General features: G+C 46.4%; 1 protein-coding gene across 2 annotated transcripts; it reads right to left on the bottom strand.

Annotated features, from left to right (window-relative positions):
* Nucleotides 1–633: 633 nt before the first annotated feature.
* On the bottom strand, nucleotides 634–23,967 carry wtip (WT1 interacting protein). 2 transcript variants are annotated; one of them, XM_029498327.1, is made up of 8 exons: nucleotides 22,354–23,967; nucleotides 16,782–16,883; nucleotides 8,839–8,906; nucleotides 7,141–7,203; nucleotides 6,719–6,849; nucleotides 6,559–6,610; nucleotides 5,979–6,047; nucleotides 634–4,611 (listed from the first exon to the last, which is right to left on the bottom strand). In XM_029498327.1, the coding sequence occupies exons 1-8, from the start codon at nucleotides 23,813–23,815 to the stop codon at nucleotides 4,459–4,461; spliced, it is 2,100 nt and encodes a 699-aa protein (XP_029354187.1). In that variant the 5' UTR covers nucleotides 23,816–23,967; the 3' UTR covers nucleotides 634–4,458. The 2 variants fall into 2 exon arrangements, with proteins under 2 accessions (XP_029354187.1, XP_029354188.1); XM_029498328.1 differs by lacking the exon at nucleotides 22,354–23,967 and adding an exon at nucleotides 19,526–19,536.
* Between the last annotated feature and the right edge of the window lie 885 nt (nucleotides 23,968–24,852).

The raw sequence follows: 24,852 nt of genomic DNA, 5'->3' as shown, positions 1-24,852 counted from the left end.
AAAAACAAAAAAAGAGCGCAGCAGCATTCAGGCTAATTACATTCCATCCACTGACAGACATTTAAAATAAAAAGCAGCAGTGGGAGGTAAAATCAATAGCAAATAAAAGAAATTTAATGTCTTTGATTACTGCTAAAGTGTTCTGAGTGAGCGAGCACTTTATTTATGTATCTGCATCCTTTTTGGAATTATTATTACTGCAGCACGGATGATTAAACCCACGAACAACTGCAATATCTAACAGCTAAGAAATGAAATACAGACACAATCATTCAATAAAGACACCACAATCATCACGCTAGGGAAATAATTCCAAAGTCATTCTTACCACTTCATGTCAAATTTTGACTTCTTAATACGTTTAAATATTCTTTCTCGTTTGTTCACTTGCTTGATAAGAGTTAAATGAAAACACTGCCATGTCTGTGTGTTGAACATGGAGCTCTGGCTGATGTTTAGCTTAGCTTAGCACAAACACTGGCAACAAGGGGAAACTGTTAGCTTGCTCTGATTGTTAACGTAACTGAAATAAACAGCTATAGTTTGTCAGCGTCGTGTCATTTTTGTGGAATATAAAAAAAAAAAAAAGTAAGATAACAAAATCAGAAAATAAAAACATTTTTTTTTTTGCAGTTAGCTACAAAACCACTTTATTGAAAAAGCAGATTATGTCATCTACAGTTAAATGATACGTCCCGATTTTTAATACATTAAATAACTTTAGACTTTTTTCAGGTTTAGATAAATAGATCTAGTTTCCTTTTTTTTATGAACCATCTAGGTAATCAAAACATTTAAGAGATACAAAAGATGTGTGACAGGTGTCGAGATGTGCTTATTGGAACTACCAGTAGAAGAAAAAGTCCTCGCTTTCCGCGTGATTTTCGACAGAAAAAAAAAAAAAAAACAACTAGCCTCTTTATGTCTTTATGTACAGGGTAACTAGCTGTGTGCTATGCAAGAGAAACTGAAGTGGTACAGGTGAATTAAGACATCTTCAAAGGGGGGAGACACGCCGGTCTTGTTAAGTTTTCTCCACGGGATGAAATCGGGCAGGTAAGTCCAGAAAAATGCCTCATTCTTCAAGTATAGCACGCACGACTTGACCAGAACCCTTTGTACGAAAGTCGAGGTCAAACACATCCGAGGACGAGGGGGAATGCAGTCCTTTTTCTTTTCTGCTTTTACAAATACACAACCAGGAGGAGGACAAACACTCATCATTGTTACATTCGAATGAATGGCATTACATCAGGCTGTGGTGGCCTCTGCCTTCAGTCTCTGTCTTTGACACATTCAGTAGTATCCATTCAGACCTGTGTCGATTACAGTATTACAGTATGAGTAAGAGCTGGGCCAGTGTTTGGAAAACAATAGTTGGCAGCTGTTTTATTCTGAAAAAACCAGACGGGTGGAGTTCGCTACAGTCGGAGGATGGTGGACTTTACAGCTACTGGAGAAGATTTGCAGCATTTTAAGTGACGACTCCATCAGAGGATAAAACAAATCCCAAGAATTAGACACAAACCTCTGGAGCAAAGTACACAATGGACTAAACAGCATCATCATCACTGGGTCCTAACAGAGAGAGCAGGAGTCACTGTGTTGGATGTGAGGTGCGTGTGCCATGGCCCTGCCACGAGTACATGCACACATACACACGCAGACACACAATGTGCTCATATTTGAGATAAGCACACATTGTCAGGGTTTGTCTGCATTAATGTGCAGCAGCTCAGATTTCTGCTCGGTTTCTTGAATTCTGCCTGAAAACCTTTCATGTGGAGGGAATGATCTACGGAAGGCCGATCCGATCCTGGAAAACTGAAGAATAAGAGGAACGCAGTAAAAGACGAGTGGGACGATTCTTCCAGCTCCACCACAGCTCAGAGTTTCAGGTTTTTGATTTACTTTTGCATGTATACACACACACACACACACACACACACACACACACATCAGTGCAAGCAGCAGCCTGCACACAGACACACAGAGCCATCAAGGGAAACAAGGTGGGGGCCAACTCCCTGAAAACGGGGGCAGGACCAGCAGCTCCAGGTTTTCAGGGGTGCCCCCCCCCTTAAAATACAACAGCAGACTTCATGGCAGAACCAGGAGCTTGGACCACGGAGCGAGATGAGCGGGCTTAACTCTGGCTCACGGTTAACCTCAGTAAGGATTAAAACCTGTCAACAGCCTGACTGACCACCGGCCAATCAGATCACTGGGAATAAGGATTCCCACCTGGATATTCCAAACCTGGAGGAAAAGGATCAAGTAGGCAAACATAAAGAGTGCTGCATTTTAACGGTCCAAAGATTCGTTCCAGATTAAAATCAGAGCTGTGTGAAGGGGCTTTGTGATAATTAGGAATAAAATCTAAACCCTCAGTTTGTATTTAACAGTCAGACACCCCCCCCCCCCCCTTTGCTTCGTGGTGCAGGCTAACATGCCTGTTCTGTCTTTAGGCGTGTGGACAGGTGGAGGTTCCTCTGAGGAACGTACTGTGTTCTCAGTGCTCATGTGACAAAACCAGTGTCCTGAACAGACCTGGAGCAAAAGGTATTTGGAACTCTTCATGCAAATATTTTATGCCTCTTTGTGTGCCAGAAGGCGAAATGCAGCATCAGATGGGACTGAAAATTGGGTTTAAACACGCTTTTATCTCTTTTGAAGGAATCTCGTAACTTCCTGTTGGTGAAGTCCCCTGATGAGTTAATGAGCCAGTTAAAGTGGCGTGAGTATAAATATAGAAGGTGGACTGCAGATCTCTTTCCCACTGAGGAGAGACCTGCTGCTAAAAACGTATGTTTTTAACACACACTTTGTCTGCCTGTCTGTTTATTTAAGAAAAAAAAAAAAAAAAAGTTAAGCTTTGACTGATTTGTCTGTAAATTTAATCTACCGGCTCTGTGGAATAATTTTGGCACAGCAGTGTCAACTTGGACAGAAGGTGTAGAGTTTGGGCAGCTTGAAGTTACGATGAATTAATTTTCTATATTTTGCTGGAATTGACTAAATAAATCCACCTAAATCGTTATGCAGCGCTTCAAGGACTGGCGCATTGAAGGAAGTGTGTCAGTGTGCATTTAAAGCATCAGCCGGGATTCAAATGTACAAAAGATAAAGTTTCAGCCACTTTTGATTAAATACTTACATTTGACTTTTACTTTCAGTTTTAGGGCATTTTCAGGAAGTACAGTGCTTAAGATTAAACGTGCAGAAGTGATTGACAGTGTGTTACAGCTGTCAACGGAGGGAGGGGCGGGTCACACTGTGAAAAATAAATGTGTTTGTCGCCTGATGTGGGAAGTCGTCACTGAAAGTGGAATCAAACGACTGCAGGCAAATGCGATGTGAGCCGAGTTTGTTCTGAACGCAGCCTGCAGATCTGTGACTCAGACAGACGTGAGGAGACTCCAACCGTACAGCAGACCCAAAGTCTACGGAGACAGACAAACAAACAGACGGACAGACAGGCGGTGCGTTTTCAACTCTGAATCAGTCACGAGCGCAGCAACAAAACAAAACAACACAAAAGGAGAATCTACATCTAAGATCTTATGTGGAAAACATCTGCAAAATATATATTCATATATAAAAGACAATCTATGTGCATCTAAAATTTTCTTTTTCTCTCATAATATAATCATTAATTAAGACACTGCTTGTGAATCTCTGGAGGTCTCAGCTAAGATTTCTAAGTGGAATGTCAGTCGGTCCTCTGGGTTTGTGCTGCTACGGTGCATCTGTTATGTCGGGGTGCTGCAGGAAGAAGAGCGATGAGTCAACAGTTTGTTTTATGTTTTTGTGTTGTTGTTTTTTCCTCACAGCCCTGTGCCGTGATGCTGGGTGTCCTTTGCATAGCCTTTAGCAGGGCTCCATTTCAGTGTTAATAGCTGCACAGAGAGGGCCTGTTCTGAAGGCACAGCACACACCCCCCCCCCCCCTCCCCCCCAACCCCGCTGTCCTGGGGCCCGTTCCCCAGCCTTTCCTCAACGATGTTCTCGGACGTCACAGCACCAGTTGAATCTGCTGTGGTGAACTGCTTCAGGAATGAAAAACATGGAGGGCAAGAGAGAGAAGCATTGGGGGGGGGGGGGGCTCTCCTCCGATCCAAAAACCCCTCTCTCTTTGATGAATGTGCAGGGGTCGGGAGGTGTGACGTCACCGGGGGCCTCTGGGTGAGCCGGCGTGTTGGCTTTCAGGGTTAGGCACCCAAGGGGGAAGGGGAGGGGACCAAAGACTGAAGGGGGGGGGGTTTGTTTCCCACCAGCCCTGCCACGTGACAGCAGGGCCCGCACTGTGTATGTTAGTCCACGGCCCAGCTGAGGACAGGGGGGCCCGACCAGAGGCCTCTCCGGAGCTGCTGCAGGGGAGGGGTGGGTGCTGGCCTTCTCTTTGCCCACTGCTGGTGTCTCAGATCACCTGGGAGGCAGAGCCCGTCCCCCCCCCACCTCACAGCTCAGTGACATGGAGGGGGTAGCTGGGGGGCGGGTGGGCCGGGACCTGGGACTGGAGCCGATGGATGTGGCAGCCGTGGCAGAGCAGGTGGCCCTCCAGCGGATAACAGCGGTGGCCCTCTTCGTCGTTCAGCTTGAGGCTGCAGTCCTGGAAGAAACACAAAATGAACACAACACAGACACAATGAATAACCTGTCAGGTGTTGGAAAACCTTTTCATACAGAATAAGAGGAGAAGACCACAGAGACAGACCCAAGCTAACCGTTTCCCTTTGTTTCCAGTCTTCATGCTAAGCTAAGCTAACCTGTCGAAGCTTCAACCTTTTCTTCAACCATTTTCTCTATTAACTCTCCACCAGAAGAAAATCTGCTTTTCCCCCCCAAACAGTGAATTAGCGTCCCCTTAATGACCCCATCTACTGAAGTCACATACAGAGGAGTCGTTACCCAAAATGAAAAGCCTGCAGGGTCTTTTTGAGCTGATGAGGTTTGAATGGATGGAGATCACTGATGTTTTATGTCCTCTGCTACAGGTCAAATCTTTTTCATTCACAGACTCTGCGCAGCATTATCGTTAGAGAGACGAGACATCCGAAGATGAGCTGCCGGCCTCGAAACATGTTTTGTGTTTCTCTTTGCAGCCTTGACGAGGATGGAGCCAAAAAAAAAAAACAAAAAAAAAAAAAACATGCATTTGTGAATGCATACATTAAACTTTGAACCTCAGGAGTTCTGTGCATGTTTCTAAAAGCGATAAGACATTCAGCTGGACCCTGAACACACCAGGGCTGCTGGGGGGGGGGGGGTTATATAAACTGACCCAGAAAGGGAAAAGCAGCTGAAAAAGTTGCTTTTTTACAAAGAAATGTTCAAATGGCGCAGGATAAAATCAGCGCAGCGCTGAATAAGGCTGAAATCAGCGGTCACATGTTTCTTTAAAGGATGATTCAGCTCTGGACTTTACCCTTCCTCTGTTCTCCAGAGCTCTGCTGAATGATTAGCCATGGCTTACATAATAATATCATTCATTCCTATGTTGCCAACCGCCCCCCCCCCCATTAATGAAGTCATGGATTTCCAAATTCAGAATTTAAAATTTAAGGGGAAAAAGAAAATTGCAGACTTGTCTCAGGATTTCATAACGAGCCTCCAGCTGAGATCGGAAATCAGCGCTGGTGTGTGTTTGGTCAGTGAGTCACTTGGTGTCTGTCTCGTTCATTCAACAACGATGATTCTCACTCATCGGTTCGAAGTCTGCTCTCATCCCACGAGTGTGAGTGTGTGTGTGTGTGTGTGTGATCGTTTGTGTAGTATAACTTGTCGATGCAAAATATGTGTGTGTGTGTGTGTGTTGTCTGATTCATTTCATAATGGCCAAAAAGGACATTATCATACACAGTGATGCTGAAGTGACTCTTGAATCACATGAATGGAGTGTTTCTACTGATATCCCAAGTGTGTGTGTGTGTGTGTGTGTGTGTGTGTGTGTGTGTGTGAGAAAGAGGACAGGCTCACCTCACAGTGATAACACTCCACATGGTAGTCTTTGTCCATAGAGACAACGCGGATGGTTTCTTCTGAGCCCTGCTGGGACAAACACAGAGTCAGACCTTCATTTTGGTCTCCAGTTTCGTTACGCTGGTCTGAGATCTGTCACCCCCGCCCCCCCCCCCTCAGTTTTATGATAAACAAAAGGAGAACATTTGGATTTCTGCTGCGTTTTTTTTTCTTGTTATTATGTTAGGTTTTCTAATTCAACTTGATTCAGTTTTGGATGTGCAAATCTTAAGATTTTCAAGAATGGAGCTCAGTTTTAATGTCTCATTTCAGTGTCAGACTTTGTATGTTTTAGCTTCTGTTGCTGCTGTTGATTTTATTTTGGCAGAGCAAGAATACTGTATATTAGTAGAAACCAACATGATGAAAGATGAGATCATCCAGTTTTATCCAGTCTGTTGCCATCTGAATGGATAACTCAATTTTAAATTCATTACATCTGTCATTATTGCTGTTGATGTTATTGGTTGTTTGGTTGATCGGTTCAACACGCTGTGATCCGATGTGATTGATATTTAGCAGATGATGATGTGCTGACCTGCGCCGGGAGGATGGGCTGGTTACAGGAGGCGCACTTGGGAGCAAACACCCTGCGATGGAAGAGACAATAACGGTTACACTTGGTTTATTTCTGCCTGAGCTGTTTCTGTGTTCACATAGATCTCGTTTCTGCAGCGGCAGAGAGACGCTCTCCTTACGTGTGGTAGTCTTTGACGCAGTAGATGTTGTTCTCAACATCCACGGTGAAAGGCACTCCATCCAGACCTTCTTTACACACCACACAGCGGAAACAGCCTGGATGGTAAGACTTGCCCAGCGCCTGGAGGATCTGGACACCCACACACACACACAGAGAAAGAAAAACGCACAACAAAACAGTTAGACTTGGGAACGAGGCCACCGAGTTCACGCCGTTTCACGCATTGAGATGCCATCTGGCAGGTTTCTTTAAGTCCAGATTTAAAACATAAACTGCGTGAGGATGGATGGTGTAACACGATGTGTCAGGAGGAGACCTGCTATCACACACATCCCTGCTGTGTCTGTCACGGCAACTCACAATAATTCATCAAGAAGATGCAGCTAACTGAAGCTGCCTCTCTGGTGTTAAAGCTCTTACCATCTCCATGATGAGGTGACCGCACACAAAGCACTTCTCCGCCGTCTGCTGGAAACCGGAGTACTGTTTATGAGACAAGACACAAGATTATTACTAACAAATTCAGGGAAAGGGACGGCAAACGTGCCCTGCCCCAAACCGAATGCAGGTTCCAGTCCTGGGGTCGTCTATAGAGGGCGCTGCTGCGCTCTTAAAATGGTCGTGAAAAGCTTTCTCTCCTTTGTCTCTCCACAGCTGGCATGTTCATGTTCACCCTCTTTTACCAGCTACGACAGCACAACTCAGCATTGTTGTATTCAGTTTGTGAGTCTATGAGTGTGTTTGTGTGTGTCCTCGTGGGCAGAGGGGGTAACAGAAACTTCCACAGAGGAAGTCAGGATGTCGATGGCGGCCGGGGCGAGGTTTATTCTTCATTCACCTGAAGGCGGCGTCTGTTTTCAGCCGCTCTGACTGCCTGGCAGCGGTGTCAGAGAGGATGCTGGCTGAGTTACAGACCGTCTCGGACTTCCACCCACTCTGCTACACGCCGGCCAAACACAGGAGCACCTTCAGTCATAGATTCATCAGTGTCCATGATACTCGATAGCTCCACCCTCCACAAAGCTGCACCTTATAAAACTTCTAAAATGGCACTATTTTTAATTTTGATATTTCCACTTAACCTGACTGTTAGTTTAATCTTTTAATCTGTACTGTTGTTGTTTTTTATAATCATCACAAGGACACTCCTCAGTATTTACACATTTCTACTTCTATTGTGGAGCAGCTGCATTGAACCAAAAAGTTTCTTCCATTCACATTCATGAACGTCTCCACTGGATCAGCTGGGTGTGAACAAAACCACCGATTGCTCCTTTCCCTTAAACCCAGAAAATGAAGGTGACCATCTGTGGCTCACAACCCCCTTGGGGTGGTGCCCTAATGACTTTTGGGCTGGGGTGGGGGGAGACCAGGTGGAGGTGGTGATGGGCAGCCTGCCCTTCTGCCCCTGACATCTCCCCTCCAGATCTACCATCTGCCACCACCTCCCCCAACCCCGTGAAACGCCCCTTGGCTAACAGCACAGTCCGCTGTGTCGTAAGAGGCAAGAGGAAGGAGATTAGTCTCATCCCGTCATCCGACCTCCAGCATCTGTTTATCGCTGATTGGCAACAGCAAAACAGGAATTTTAGTGTTTCCTAACAGTCAAACTCAAAAAGGGGAAGTTGGCTTTAAGTGGGAAGTCCAGACAGCAGAAGTGCGACTGTTCCCAACAGTTACATCCTCATGTGCCCTTTTTCAGTTCAGAGTTAAACTCTTTTAGGGGTCGCATCAGATGCAGTTATAGGACACCTAATGTAATTTCATTTCTACAATCATATCAGATATATGTTGTTCATCAGTAAGAGCAGAGGCCCCATTAACCTAAAGCAGATGTACCAGCGGCCTGGGGAGCAGCACGTGGGGTAACTGAGCTCCTCTGGGGAAATTTGGAGGAAATTACTGTGAATTGGAGGGGTGGTGCTAAACTCCTAATTGTAGCTGCGACGTCCATTTCCTCTGGAGGGTTGCAGAATGCGGTTAGAGAGCCCAAATCTGTCCTCCTCCGCTCCACTCACCCTTAATTCACTCAATCATCAGGCCACCTTGCTCCGCTGTCTGCCGATCTGCCCATCGAAGGAAACAAAATCAATAGTGACGAATTCACAGCTGACTTACCAGGAAATCCTCCTCGCAATAAACCTTCCCGTTGACGTTGTAGAACGCTTTACCTCGCAGCCTCCTCCCTGAAAAAAAGGACAACACATTTAATCAACAGTTTGGGATCCAAGGGATTAATCAACGTGCTGTTACCAAACCTCTTTATGTACATTTGGTTTGGGGTTGTTGTTTCTCCTTTAGTTTCTTACGTCAGCCTGACAACGGAGCTCCACCTTTCAGGCGATGTGCAAATTTATTTAATTTCTGTGGAATCATCCACACAAAATCCTCACACAGATCTGAACCCCGTGTGAGGATTTTGGATTTCCCCTGTCCGGGCTGCGTTGACCTTCAAGGGGACAGAAATCCGAAGAATCCAAAAAAGAGGAAGCTGTCGCATCTTAATTAACTGTGTTCTAACCTTTTCTTTGGTAATAAGAACTGTTCCATGAAGGCAGCAGATGGACTGACAGATTTAAGTGAGAGGTCAAGGTTAAAAACAACTCAGTGAAGTTACTTCCATGTTGGCAATCGTGCTAACAACAACATGGTTTATAACGAATAAACAAAATGACACGAGGGAGAAAACAGGAAGCGTTAAGCTCTCAAAATTCTTCACACATCAACGAATCGCCAGCAGACAAACAGACTGACCACGTTCTGGTGTGACCGGGGTGTAAAATACAAAACTCTGCAACCATGTTTTCCCACAAGAGCTAATTAATGTCGCGTCTGACTTCTTTTTTTTTTTTTTATGCAGTTAAATCCAAAATGCTTTAGTTTTAAAAGATCAATGATTATTATGTTATACGACTTTGTCTAAAGAAGGAGCTCGCAGACAGGGACAGATATTAAATCTGAGCTCTTTATCCTCTGACATCATGTGTCAGTTAAAGTCTTAGTTAACCAAAACAAACTGTGAGTTTCAGAACTCGTGTTGTGACGTTGTGCTCCCTCCTGACTGCCAACAGGACAATATGTCTACATACTGTATGTCTCCTCCTTAATCTCTCTGTTTCCAGCCTCAGCACAGAGCAGATGGTCTGGCCGAAGGCAGAGCAGCAATCTGCCCATGCCCCGTTTAATTACCTCCACCATTGATCCCAACAGGAACCCATTCACAATCAATACAGCAGGCTGCTTTCCAACCCCCCCAGAGACCCCGCCCCCCCGCCTCTCCCCTTCCCTTCCATTGTGCCCTGCTCGCAGACAGACCAACAATAGCACACTGGAGGGAGGATGTCCCCAACTTTGACACATGCATGAGCACGAGCAGCGCTGAAGCAGTCAGCATGTTGAAGTGCATCTTGGTGATTGTCCACCAAAACCTTTTCCTTATTTAAAGTCCATTCACACGCATATTTTTATTTTACTTTTACATGAATAAATTGGGGATAAAGTATATCTGATTGCGATCAGATCTTTAACTTTCTTATTGATACTTAAAACAGCCAATAGTTGGAGCTCGACACCATTCAAACAGCGTGCTGAGCTGGGGAAGGGGGGTGGGGGGGCCTGAAGGCTGAGTTCCTCTGAGCGAGCCTTCATTCATCAGAATCCAAGTCTGAATCCAGTCTAACAAGGAGCTTCAGCTGCGGGCTGGCTTCTGCAGCCCCCTGCCATGCATCCCTCACAGCTCCACCATTCAGATTCATTTAGCAGCAGCGGTGTCTCTCTGGCAGCGCGATGACTTCACCCGAGGCTGGCAGACGAAGCACACGGATCTCATAAATCTGCTGGATTAGTCAGATTTAATTGTCGTCTTGGGCCACCACTGATTTTATGGGTGTCCCAGCATGGGAAAGATCTGGGCCGCCCCCCCTCCCCAACACCACCAACACCACCCCAACCCAACTCCCTCCTCTCTTTTTAACACCGAAATTTATGCAATCGCTGTATTTCACACACAAACACAGTGTCAGAATGCTGGGAGATGGCAATACATTAACACCCACATAAATGGCTGCAGCGGCCAAGGAATGCCGTCCACACAATAGGTGAGACTTTTAAGACTTTGAGACTGAGCGGCAATTAGCATTTTGGTGGTGTTGAGCGAAGGAGAAAAGCAGGGCCGAGGAAGAACTCCATGTGAAGCAACTCTTCAAAACCAGGACGTCGGAGAGGGAGCAGCTTGCAGGAGCAGTGAGATTACAGCGAACAGTGCAGCAGCAGGGGCTGCGAGGTGTTGCCGTGGGCTCCTCCGTGGCCTCTGCTCCGGAGTTTGGGGTCTGGAAGGTGAACACAAAGGCCTCAGCGCTGATGACTGTGTGGAGCGCTGCTAGGGGAGCGGGCCAACTGAGCAAACGGGGACATTCTTTCTGCCTGAGGTCACTAGCTGGTCCCATTCAACCCCCCGCACCTCTCCAACACCCTCCCGCTCTCTGCCCGCTTCCCTCACCGCAAAAAAAAAAAAAAAAAAAAAGAGGGGGAGGGCTGCAGGCCTGCCTCGTTCTCCTCTGGCCTTTTGTCACCAGAGAAAATCAAATACACAACAATTCCATCAAAAAACTTTTACTTTTAATCAAGCAGCCAAAAGAAGGGAAAAAGTTCAAAAAGAGCAATATCCTGTGCGTCACAACCTCAACAAGCTGGAAGAACAGAACGGGATAAAATAACTACGCAACGAAAGTTGGATGCATAAATCAAAAGCAGCCGCCTCACTATGATTTAATGATGAGGACTAATTTTCGCCTCTCACTCTGCCGAGGCCGCAGGACTCCGACCTCTGCCCTCCTTTGTTACCACTTGCTTGCAATTTTTGGTCATTTAGGAATTAGAGCTCAACCTGATAACGCACTCCCTTTGAATGATGCTGTTGCCATGGAAATGAGTGTTGGTCTGGTTCAAGAGGGCTGATGTGTCACCATGGCGAAGGTATTATTCATCAAAAATTTCCTCTGTGCGTTTGTGTCGAGCATTTTTCACAAACTGAAAGACGATCGTTCGCCCGACAAACACTGATGGAGAAAATCTGAGGCTGAGTGGAGAGAAACACTGAACGGCAGACTTTCATTTCAGTGGATATAATTTCTCCGGTGGGAAGGTTTCCGACCCGAAAACCTCACGGCAGTCACTTCAGCCAAATCAATGAGCAGGCTCCTTCACGGGCTCTTAATGAGCTCTTTAGAGAAACCGATGGAGGATCTCCATCCTTGTTTTCTGCTCACGTTTTGCTTCTTGTTCATCCCTTTCAAGCCTGAATAAAACTCTGGCTGTCACAGTCAAAGGTATAATGATGATAAATCACTGGCCGCTTGAGACTTGCTCACCTTTGGCTGCATTCAATCTATTACAGTTTAGTTTTAAAACGAACTTATTATTTAATTTGACCTTCTCTCCTACTATCCTCACGACTCCCTAAAAAGCTGCTGGTTTGATTTTAGTTTAAAATATGAGCCAGACAGAAACTGACACTCAGGTTTACACCCTGAATCAGTTTTTTTATTTAAAAAGAAAAAAAGCTCAAGCTTTGCTGACTTTTCTTCTCGTCTTTGCTTTTTGCTGTTGTGGATTTAAATTTTGCAGCAAAAATATGTAAAAGTTCAGGTCACTGCTGAAAACTGGATATTTATATAAGGAGGTTTCACCTGCGGGCCTTTTATTCAGGGCAACAAAGCTCATTTTTAAAAACAAAAGATTTCGCCAGTGAGAGCAAAACGGAAATGTGCACTCACAGGAGATCCAGTGTCTGCAGATGTTCAGCTCATCTGTCACGCAAATGACAAATTCTAGGTTTGTGTACGACTACGAAAGACTTTGTCGTGTCGCAGCACGTCGAGTCTTTGTCAGTCGCTGACATCATATCCTTCCCAGGTGCATTGTGACAGTACCTTAGCAGTCCTGCACACCCGCACAGCTTTTGTCAGCTAATTAGAGTCAAGTTGAAGTTGGGTGGAGCCGCTAAAACGACGCTCCCTAAAAAATGAAGCCGAGCATCAGATGGATGTCAACCCATCAAAGTCTCTGCAAAATACTTGTGCTGGAGGTCAGTGGGGAAGAAAATATTAAACCTATGAGACATCCCAAACGCCAACATACTGGAAGTGGAGGCGGTTCAAATCAGGTCACCTTCCAAGAAGAAGCGTTGGTCAGCTTCCTGCTGGTCATGTGTCTGTTGACAGGTTTCACCATGAAGATGTCTGTTCCTCTCAGTGATGACAGTTTCAGTCTGATCTATCATTTTCTAACGAGCCCCTCTCGCTTTGTCCGGTGATTCCTGTCGCTGTCACCTCAGAAATAAAACAAAGAGAGGAAGCTGGCAGCTTCGTTGAATCTGCGGTTTACAGCTGATGAAATAACGGACAACTTGCACATCCGGTTACCAGTCCGTTTCATCTGAAACACCATCAGCGCATCCAGCCCTTCACTGAAAGAACTCACTTTCATGTCAAACTCCCTCTTGAGCCATTTTTCCCATTTCCACTTGACTTCAGAGTAAAAGAGAGGAAGCCTTTCACTTGTTTTTTCCTTTCAAAAAATGTCGACATCGGCACAAAAAGACAATGCAACAGGATGCACTTTTTTTCTGTCATTTATATTTCATCGTTTCCATCACTTGTGTGCTTTTTCCACCGACAATGAACCTGTTCAGCTCCAATTGGAGGGAAACTGAGCGTGTGTTGTCCACCTCTGGCAGAGAAACCACAGCTCTGGTCTGGATGGACAAACGGATAAATGCAGTAATTTGCTCATAAAGGAGCTTCAAGCTGGTCTTTTTAAAACCCCACCATTTTGAGTCTGAGCAAGACTGCAGCCTTCGGGGTATTTCTGGATGATAATCTCAGAACGAATCACTCATTTGATCCACTCTGACTGCCACTAAAGCCAATATTTCCATTCCAACATTGTCTTACATCATCAGACTAAAACATATCAAGGAAGAGTAATCCATGCTGACATCTGGCAAGGCGTGTGTTTCACAGGGAAGATTTTCCTCTTCCCATGATATTTTAAAAACCCGTTTCATATCCATTCATATGTCGCCTTTTGTGAGGCGACCAAAGTGTGACCCCAGCGGCTGCTGAGAGACAGAAAGGAACGACCGCAAAACTGGTGCAGTCTCTGAGTTTAAGGTGACTGTGCAGAGAGGACGGATTTGAAGAAGGAACATTTGTGTGTTCCTCTCTGCAGTTCCCGCAGCAAGTGTAAAGTCAATAATAACCTCCAGCTTGTGATGCAATGTTATTTTCTCATGAATGCAAATGAGCTGGAAAAATTTCTTCTTTTTTTTTGCTCTATATTAAGACCAGATTTTTTCCAAAAATTCTTCAGTCACTTTCACCATTAATGTCTAACTCACGTGCACGAGGCTGCGATTGACACTGGCACCACCTCACTGGTAACAAACAGCCTGCAATTATTTCTGCCCACATGTAGAAAGGATAGCTGATGTGGATTCTGTTGTTTTTTTTTTTATATATTTCCCCGACTATAAAATCAATTATTACAAATATATATATATATTATTGACAAAGCGAAGAGAAGGAACTTGACTCTATGACTGCAAACAAACCAGAAAGGTTAAACGGAGGGTGTCCAAAATCCAAATCTGCTGCAGGCTGGTTGGCTGCAGACTGACTGACCACCTGCTGATGAGAACTCCTACTATTATAGCACAAAATATAGAGTCTGTCTGTTTCGTCTTCAGTGCAGCGCCGCCTTATTTTTATCACAGTCCGATTATTTCTAATGACACTGCTGTAATGAGTGTGCATGTAAACATACTGTATTACTCCAGGAACATCACACAAAGAACTGAACGTTCCCTGTTTTTTCAGTTTTCTCATTTCCACTGCCTGGCAGGTGCAACTGGTGGTGGTGAATGATCGGAGAAATTCAAGCCTCAGAGCTTCTCTTCTGCTGCCAGAGCTTTCAGAAGCTGCTTGGATTACTGTAACAGAGAAATGAGTCATCAGCCCTGCGGTTGACAGTCTGCTCATCCAGCCTGAAGCACCGTGTTTATTATTTTTTATTTTCAACAGCACCCGACCTCACAGTCACACAGATATATATTCCCTCCCGTTAACGTGCGTTTATGTCTGAATGCTGAGGGAACTGCAGCTCCTTCTGCTATAATTTCAGCTGCAGATTCACAAATGTTTTTGTTTCCCAGCAGACAGGAGGGAGCACGCTGCTCTGCACTTATTTAACTTTCATGCCACCATGATATTCCTGCACAACCCGGCAATTATGATGTGTAATAATAATTCTTCAAAAATGAAAAAAAAAGGAAAAGAATGGAAAAGAATCCAGCTATAAATCCTAAAACTGCGTGTTGACACACGTGTGCGTTTATGTGAGTCCATGCCAGGGCTGCCCCGTCTGATAAGCAGGTCTGGTACACTCTGATTGAGGTCCTCCAGGGAAGGCCGGCTGAAGTGGAGGGGGGTAGTTTGCATTCTTGGCCATTTCATGAAAAAAGGGTGCAACCATGGGAGTAAGCCAAGAGGAGGGCTCAATTATGCATGGTTAAACAAAGCCCAAGGCTACCAGCGAGCAATGTCTCAGCAAACTCGGCCTCACTCTGGAGCTCCGGACTCCAGGAGGACCCTGCTCAGGGGCGCAGGGGGAAAAAACAACAACAACAACAACAACAACAAACAAAACAGCTCCTGATAAAACGCCAGAGTGTCACGTTGAAGTTAAACTTCGCAGAGACCTTTAAGACCTTGTAAAAGCAAACGTTTCCACTCACACGCAGTCTAATGAAACATCACAGAGTTTAGTTAGCAGTAAACTTTCTCAGGAGGCCTGTGAAGAACGGCCGAGCACAGAAAAGGGCTTGTTAACTCATCAGACGTCGTCAGTGGTTTATCTGTGTGACGGTGATTAAATCCCACATATCTGTTTTACGATGTCACTGGCGCCTCTCCAGTGACTTATCAGAGAATCACAGTCATTATTTAAAAGCATCTTCAGAATAAACAAAATGCTTATCTTGCAGATATAATTACGAGAACTGGCTTTTACAGCACAGAAAGCTGACAAATCCCTAAAAAACACAACCAGTCGTACTGAAACAGCAAACCCCACAACGCCGGCAACTGGACACTCGCCGTCTGGCCCCTCTTTCTTCAGACACACAATAAATCGGAAAGTATGTGGCTTTGGTTACATGTAAATTATAGGCAGGTCCTCCAGAGCCGGAGTGGGTGGGGTGGAGGATCAGTATCCATGCATAGGACACATATGAATGGAGGCGACCTGGCTAAAAAGCTTTCTCCCGACATCTTCCTCTTGTTTCCCGAGGAAAGAGGAGAGCAGAAGTGGAGTCGGGTGACAGGAACATCCAGGAATTCAAACACGCACGCTGAATCTATACTGTACTTGGAGCTGAAGAGCAGATTTAATTGCACTCTTAAAGACAAAATAATATCACAGTTTCATTTCTTCATGGCATTATTAACTTGTTCCAGCTACAGAAGAAAGAACAGAGCGGCCCTCATCCTCTGCTGAGAAGACATCTGCCTTCTCTTTCTCTGTTTGTCAGCAGCAGATGTTTTGATCCCGACTACGACAGAATCTCAAACAGAAAGCTGGCGATGCTGATGATGATATATCAGCAGAGACAGCAGCGACCTCAGACACAAGCTGAAGATTGTCCTCTCTGTTTCCCCTGACTGACGCTGCTTGTTCTCCATTATGTGAGTTTTGGATCTGGATACGATTTAATATAAACGATATTAAAAATGGGGGAATCATACTGACGGGAAAAATGCTCAACTCTCTGAAGACTGAAGTGTTTCAAGGGGCCTTGGTCTGCTCATCGTCAACAGAAAATTTCACTTTTTGTCAAAACAAACTCTTTAACTCCAGAAACAACTGTGATTTCAGGTCATTAGCAGGCAGCCAACCGTTCAGGTTAATAATAAAACACATGAAGTGATGCTGCAATGCAGCTGGATGGAAAATGAGAAGCTTTGCACTTTTATGTGAAAACAGTGACGATGTGTCTTTCTTACCGCAGGAGCAGCAGGTGAAGCAGTTTGTGTGATACAGGTTCCCCATGGCCTGGCAGGCTTGGCTGGCTCCGTACACACCTTTCCCGCATTTCACGCAGATCCCTGTTAGACACAAAGGCTCAGTTAGTTCTGAGGGGCCTGCCGGGCACAGCGATCTGTGCGAACCAAGAAAAGAAGCGAATCTTACATCCTGCGGTGACAGAAAGCAGAAAGTTTTTCTTTTGTGGGATTTAAACATTGAATGAACGGCACGATGTAGGAGCACTGATTTACCTCGACTTTTAATCATGATAATGTTTGCCTTGTTCTTTGTGCATCATGAAAATCCAACAATCACTGGAAATCTTGGAAGCATTGCTGGAAAGCTGATTAAAAAAAAAACAACTCTGCCAAACTCTGTGTGTATTCCTTTAATTATGCAACAGCCAAATTTTGTGTGAAAATCACTAACCTGCTTCAAATATCAGCCCTACTGGATTTCCACGGGTAGATTTTACTCCCCCCTCATGTTCTCTGCATCTTTTGATGGCCCTTTGAAGACCAACACCACAATGAAATTCAAACATGTCAAAGCAAGTCAGGCACTGGAGCCAAACCGTCCCAGACGGAAAACATGAATCACACTATTACAGATGCACAATTGTTCCTTTGATTAAAGGATAAAGATTTTTTTTTTTTACCGAGAAGACATATTTTTAAAAATGATTTCTATTTCCATTGCAGAGGTTGATGTCCATGCATTACATCATACTATTTGAAGGCAAAGTGCTTCTGGAAAGCTGATAATTTTGGTAAAATATGCTGAAAGGAATTGCAGAGGAGCAGCAGGAGGAGGTGGGGGGGCATTGTCAGGAAGTCGTGGCCTGTTTTGCGATTTTGGTCTTTGAACTGTTGTACAAAACACATGAAGGTTTGAGGAGTTGGCAGCCTGTTCTGGATTCTTCACAGATAAGGATGGCGTTGCCTGTCTGCGTCTAACTCATTATATTTAAGGCTGCTCTCTGGATTTTAGAAATATTGAGGTCACAAGTCCAACTTCCCTCAGTGCATCCCGCGTCCCTGACTCGGAACATTTCATGTTGCCAAGACAGACGAGCCGCTGAAAAGAACAGTGAGGAGTTAAAATCTCCAACTATTTGACCGACATCAGCAGAAACTGTAGGTGGCATCGTGTTTTTTCCAAGCAGGCCACTTCAAAGCAGTGAGAAGCTTTCATGTAAAATAACCAAACCTCAGAAACAGACTAATGGCCTTTGTGCCTTTCATGCTTGTGCTGGTGGTGTTTTGGGGGGTTTTACACACAGCAGATTTCCTCGCCCAGATTCTTCACAGTGGAGGAAGCCGGTCAGGCGTTGTTGTTGGTTTCACTGGGGTCGTCCTGTCTTGTTGTTGGGGAACCTTGACAGAAGCTGTCGAGGTAAAGACATCTCTGACAGTTTGACTGTCTGAGTGCGACGTTGTGCTTCCCCATCAGACCGGCTGCCAACGACAGACTCAGCTGGAAACGGGTACCCGAGTCCTGCACGTCAGCCTGGACTAAACCAACCACACAAACCTCTGTGACCTTTAGTGGAGAAGCTAGACGAGGGAAGGGGGGGGGGGGGGCAGTGGCTAAAGAGTACTACAATCTCCAAAGTTTCACGCACAAGACGACCTCCACCGGGGTCACATTCCTCAGGGAGTGCAGGGTCAAAGCCTTGGCAGGGTGAGCTCAGGGTCAAACTGCCTACAGGACACGAAATCTCACAAGATCCCAACATGGGAGCCGCACACTGAACACCCGCCTGCTCCCCAGACATTTTATTACGTTCACCTATCTTAGGAAGCACGCACATCGCAGGACAGAGTCAGATCAAAAATACACTTTCTGTGATGCAATCTGGGAATTCCCTTGTTATCTGAGGCAATAACTTCCCTTTCATAACACCCCCAGCACACAGTGTGACATTGTAAAAATAACAGATAAAGGACAAGGATACAGAAAAACCAACCAAAGGTTGGACAGAATCAATAGTACACATTCATTTCATTTCATCGGACTCAAAAGCCAAATATTGGCATTTCCTGGTGCAACCTGAACTCGTGACTGCACTCCTGCACTTAGCAAAGATAACAGAACGAATCGGGCGATAAGAGTGAACGAGCAAACATCCAATGATCGAACCTGCTTAAACTATTTCACCAAAATGAAAGTTAGCAGTAGTAAACAAAGTGGGGAAAAGAAACACACATCAGCAACTCAGCTGATCAGAGCTGTCAATTGCAATCAGTTTTTTTTGGCGTGGTAATTCTTTCACAATCCTTTTAATATGGATCTGTGTCTTATTCATCCCTCAGCCTTGTTAGCCAAAAGCTCACTTAGATAATTAAAAGATAAATAAACAAACTCCTTCTTGTTGCCTTTTCAACACAAAAATAACCAAAGATTATTCTCTGTCAGTAAATTAGAGGGTCTAGTTCTCTTTTTAGTCATTTCATCCACACTTTTCCAACGTCAGCAGCACAGGCAGCGCGTCGCCTCGTGACGCAGGCCTCTGAGCCTCTTCCTCCATGTTCAAATGAGCAGATTGTTCTTTTTCTGTCACTGCGTCGGAACGCCACGCTTCCCTTTCTGGTTATCGGCAATAATGGACATTGACGGGCTTCTTTTGATGCACGAACTAAAAGCTTCAGCTCACTGATTTTACCTAAATTTGTGTGACCAGGAATGATATTATTATACTAAGAATTATAAAACATCTTACACTTTCCGTCATTGTGAAATTTATTGTGTTTTTTGTGATGTAGATGGAAGTCACTGCTGCACGTGGAGCCCCGTATTTAGCCTCGGCATGGCCCAGTCAGGTAGAGCTTCCCCAACTGACTGCTGGAGAGAATGAACAGAAAGTGAAACATGACAGTAGAGTGTCTGTTTCAGTCAGATGAGCGTGCTGTTAACATGGAAATGTGAGAGATGAAGCTGTTGTGTGTGTGTGTGTTTCTTTTGTACTCCCCAAATCCTCAGAGTTCAAGAGCAATTGTTGTAGAAAAGGAATCGCTCCTACCTCCCTTCTTTGGTCTTAATTTAACCCCCCCCCCCCCCCCCCAACAGAATTAATCCATGGCTGGGTCATTCCTGCTTCTTCAGCTTTGGTTAGTCTTTAAACTGGAAAAGGATGATTTATTTATACTCCATTGATTTATCATCATCGTTGTTTTGCTCCCTCTGGTTACAACTATTCTGCATTTACTTCAAAACTACGTAGCGTGCGCAGAGAAGACTGTCGAGATTCGATTTATGACACAAGCCCTGGCCTGAACACGACCGTAAATAAGGACAAACATCAGTGCTGACAGTCGACATGTTATGTTATGATTTCCACACGTTAAAAGCTCCCGAAGGGTTCCTGTGAGCGAGGATGTGGTTCCCATTTTTTAAAGGACAGCGAGGAAATCTCTGAAGCACTTTTGTTATTCATTTCAAAACAGGATGCTGAAATCTCTCGTGTCCATTTCATAACACGCCGTGTGGCAACGGCGGGGTCTTGTGCTTTTTCTGAGGTTAAAAATAAATAAAGGAATAAAACACTTGATCGCTTGATTCACATGCGTTCGTGCAGCTTTGGAAATTATACACCACGCTATTATGCCAATCTGTTGCAGAGCATCAAGACTTTGCTGGTGCCATGGTGACACAACTAGAGATTGAAATATATTAATAATACAACTGTGCCTGACCTCATGTCTCTGACATCACTGTAAGCACCACAGATCGTGCTGTGAGTTATAAGAAGGTCTGCACAGCCTGATTCGTGAAACTTTAAAGACCACTCGGAGTGATTTTAACTGCTTCAGACACAATACCAGACCAACCTCTGGAGAAATGAGCAGGTAGCACGAGAGTCATACATTGGACAGAAGGTCAAACTTACAGAAACATGGAGAGCAGAATGCTTGTGCAAAATGTTGCCAAACACTTTCAAACCTTTGTACGTCTTACAGGAGTGATTCAGTCACCACGGGTTAATATATCCTTGTAGGACAAAGTAATAAATGACAGACTGTGTTTACTGCATCAAAGCCTGGCATTCCTTCATCAGGAGAGATCAGGAGAGATCAGGAAACACCAGGAAAGATCTGGAAAGAGGCTCTCTGACTGTCAGAGCTTCACACATCAGAAAATTTTGTTAGCTTAAAACTTAAACTGAGACTTCCCCCAAAAAACAAAACAAACAAACAAGCAAGAAAAGAACAACCCATCAACAATTTATACTTAAAAGAAAGAGTGTAGTCCAGCACACAGAGCAGGCCAGTGTGTTGTTGTCCACAAGTCAGCAGCGTGTGTGTGTGTGTGTGTGTGTGTGTATGTGTGTATCCACCATGTGCATGACTACTGCCATTATAATTCTGGGCAGGTGATCAGACTTGACCCCCACCAACTATGTCTGGCCCGCCAGCCAAGATCGTGTGCCAAGTGTCTGGTGTTGCCCGACTCCCCACTGGCTGGTTAATGAAGGGCTTTGCGGGGGGAGTCAGGGTGGGGTGGGGATGGGTGGTGGGTGGTGGGTGGGGGGGTGGGCGTCACTCTCTGCTGCTTCAATTGCAGGCCTGTATCAGGCCAGCTGTTGATTCACTGCTCCTTCGCCACCACAACAAACAGAGGCCACACAGGGGCCAGCCGGCAGAGCAGAGCAGTGTGGGACACTGGCAGCCAGTTCTGCTGCTGCTGCTACTGCTGGCCCCCCCCCCATCTTAAAAAAAATAAAATAAAAATAAAAATTAAAAAAATCGATCAATTTCTCTATGGGGCTCGGTGTGCAGAGCATTTCAGTGCATTCTTCTCTCTCTCCCCATCTCTATTTCCATCATCTAGCTGCTTCCTCCATCACCCCCCCCACCACCACCCCCACCCATCCTCCATCCTCCTTTTCTCACCTCCTTCTTCTCTGGAACAAATCATCAGCTGTCTGTGCAGCAGCAGCGATTAAAAAGAGGCCCCTGTTCTCTCCGTTTGTCTGGCTGCTAATTCAAAAAGTCAAATAAAAAAGTGTAAAGTTTGAATGTTTTGCCCTTTCAGATACAGTGCACAAAAACATTTTCCACCCCACCCCCCCCCTCCCATCCCTACTGTCACTCCCAGATTGCACTTGACCACAGCCTTCACTCCAATCTCAGCATTTTCCAACACATCCAGACCACACAGCTCTGACAGAACAGAAGCTTTCATTCAGCGAGGTGCAGCACTGTGCAAATTTTAGCTCTGCCAAGACAGAAATTAGTATTGCCCTGGAAAAAGCCCCTCTTATCTGCCCCAGAGGGACCTGTTAGTGTTTATGGAGCATTCGCATCCTGCAAGTAGATGACAAATCTGTAAATAAGCCCGAGCACTGCAGGATTGTTCATATTGAATGAAACACACAAACCGAACAAAAGGAAATGCTGCTTTCTTTTTAAATTGAGAATATGAATTTGGGGAAGGAGTCAGAGCAGCATCAGGGTTGGTGACACTTGGTGCCAGATGTTGGTTTTGAGGAGTAGAAACATTTTTTTAGAGCGGTGACTGAGAACAAGCCTTGGCTTTAGTGTTACCTACCAAAGTACTCCTTCTTCATGTGCATCTCTAACTCCTTCTCCAGCTCCAGGGTGAGCGCCTCCAGCCGCCGCTCGGCCTGGCTCGGCCCGCTGTCCCGGCTGGGGGTCACCTGGTAGGGCAGCTTAAACCTCTGGGAGGAGGCCGCTGTCTTTGAGGACATCCCATAACTGAACATCTCCGAGGTGCCTCCGGTCTGAGGCGGCTGCTGCTGAGGCTCAGGCCCCGCAGAGAGCGCCTGGAGGTGGATCCGACTCTGGGTCCCGTTGGAGTCTCCAAACTCCTGCAGCAGCGCGTCTTCGTGTAAGCCGCCCCCCAGCATGGACGACCTGGGGGAGGGCAGCTGCAGGTCCGGGTAGGTGCTCATAGACCCCCTGGAGCTGCGGGAGCTCCTGGAGCTGTGGCTGGAGATGCTGGACCGGGGGCTGACCACGCAGTTCGCGGCGGTGCCCGGCCGTGCGCCCCCGTCCTGGCTGCAGATGCTGGATCGGGGGCTCGCCAGCGGCACCGCGTGTAGAATGGCCCCCTCCAGGTCGTGGTTGACCACGGGCCCGTAGCGGGAGTCCGAGTAGCTGGACCTGGGGCTGGTGGTGAAGGAGTACTGGCTGGCCGTGCTGGACCTGGGGCTGTTGTGCCTCTGGTCGTAGCCCATGCTGATGCCGCTGGTGCGGTTGCTGCTGGGCTTGCTGCAGCAGTCGCAGCTGTTCAGGCTGGTCCGGGGGCTGGAGTGCTTGCTGGTGTCGCTGGCCGTGCTTGCATAGCTGGATCTGGGGCTGAGGACGCCGGTCGCCTCGCAGTGAACCAGACTGGACCTGGGGCTGCTGTACCTGTCCTGACCCGGCACCACCAGGCTGGTGCGCGGGCTGCTGACGCTCGACCTCGGGCTGGCGTGCTTGCTCTGCTCCTGGGAGGAGGACAGGGGGGACGCCAGGCTGGACCGGGGGCTGGTGGCGTTGTACCGCCCGTCGTGGCTGCTGGTGATGCAGACGCTGTTGCACCTGTTGCCGGGGAGAGCCACCGGCTTGTTGAGGGGCACGCCGTCGAAGGCGGAGCCGGTGCTGTACCGGTGGCCCTGCACCTCCAGGGAGAACCTCCGGTGCCTCTCTCCGGTGTAACACGGCAGAGCCACCTCGGATTTGGTGCAGCAGCCCTCGTCCCTCTGAGGGGCGCAGAAATCCACCGGGACGGTCCGGTTGCAGGTGACGGGGCGCACCGGAGCCGCCGTGTAGACTTTATTCCCCGACGTGAAATTCTCCACCGTGTGATGCTGCTGGTGGAGCACAGAGGTGCCATTCATCGGCTTACTTTTACGCTCCGCCGCCGCCGGAGCCGAGAAGTCCAGATCGGGGTTAATCACCAAGTCTCTCCTGGAGCCGTACATCCCGTCTTTATAGGCGTCGTACAGGGAGAGATCCTCCATCAGTTTCCCGGCCCGGAGCCCCAAATCTTCCTGGTAGTGCTCCATGTTTGCTGTCGCTCCCGAAGGCGAGAAAACAAGTTGGGAGTGCGGCCGCGCTCCGAGCGCCGGAGCTCTGATTGCGTTTCACATGGAAATAAAAACAAAACGCTGCGTTACAGCCATCCACAAAAAAAAAGACCCCCCCCCCTCCTCCACAGACACACACACAAAAAAAAAAAAAAAACAAACAAAAAAATAACCGGTCCACTAAACCTCCACCGTGAGCCGCATCGTCCTCTCCTGCTTTGCCTCCCTTCTCCTAGGAATAAAAAAAAACAGAGAGAGAGAGAGGGAGAGAGAGAGAGATAAAGGACACACACAAACTCTTTCTCACAGTTTCAGCCGACGGGGAAACGTTTGTCAACTTCAGTTTTTGTTAAGTTGAAAGGTCTTTACAGTCAATGGCGCGCTGCGCGGAGGAATTTCCCCTTGTTGAGGTTTTTTTTTTTTTTTTTTTTGGTCTCCTCCAGATTTCTCTCCCCCCGCCGCACAGCCGGTCGGTAAAAGTCTGCCGGATAATCTCACCACGCCGCAAAAATCCGTCGGTTGTGTTGAAGTCTGAGCGCACGAAGCGGACGGGAATCCGAATTTAAAAAAAAAGGGCCGCTTTGGCGCCGCGGACTCGTTTGCGTAAAAGGAATGCGGGGATGAAGACAGGATGCGCTGCGCCTCTCTGGAATGTGGTTAATGCTGCAGAGAAACAATGATTGCGACCAACTCAGCAAGGGGCTGCCGGCTCTGAAAGGAGAGGAGTTTAGAGAGAAGGGGACGTCTGCATTCATCCAAGGCGGCCGAAAACACCGCACAAAGCCCGCCTCACCTGGCCCGACCGCTGGGACAGCAGCAACGAGATGATGTGATCTGTTTGTTTTTTATTTTGGCAATGTGGAGAGAAAATATCTTTAAAACTCAATGTTTGTTTGTTTGTTTGTTTTTATCTAATGGTGAAAGTCCCAAATGCACATGATCCATCTTAGATGTGATTTATGAACAAAACACGATATGCATCATTGTTGGATTTGGTGCAAAGTTAGTTTGGAAAT

The sequence above is a fragment of the Echeneis naucrates genome, chromosome 3 (assembly GCF_900963305.1).
Source record: "Echeneis naucrates chromosome 3, fEcheNa1.1, whole genome shotgun sequence".
Taxonomy (NCBI): domain Eukaryota; kingdom Metazoa; phylum Chordata; class Actinopteri; order Carangiformes; family Echeneidae; genus Echeneis; species Echeneis naucrates.
The sequence above is the reverse complement of the archived record's forward strand: the minus strand, read 5'-3'. Positions and strand labels throughout refer to the sequence as shown.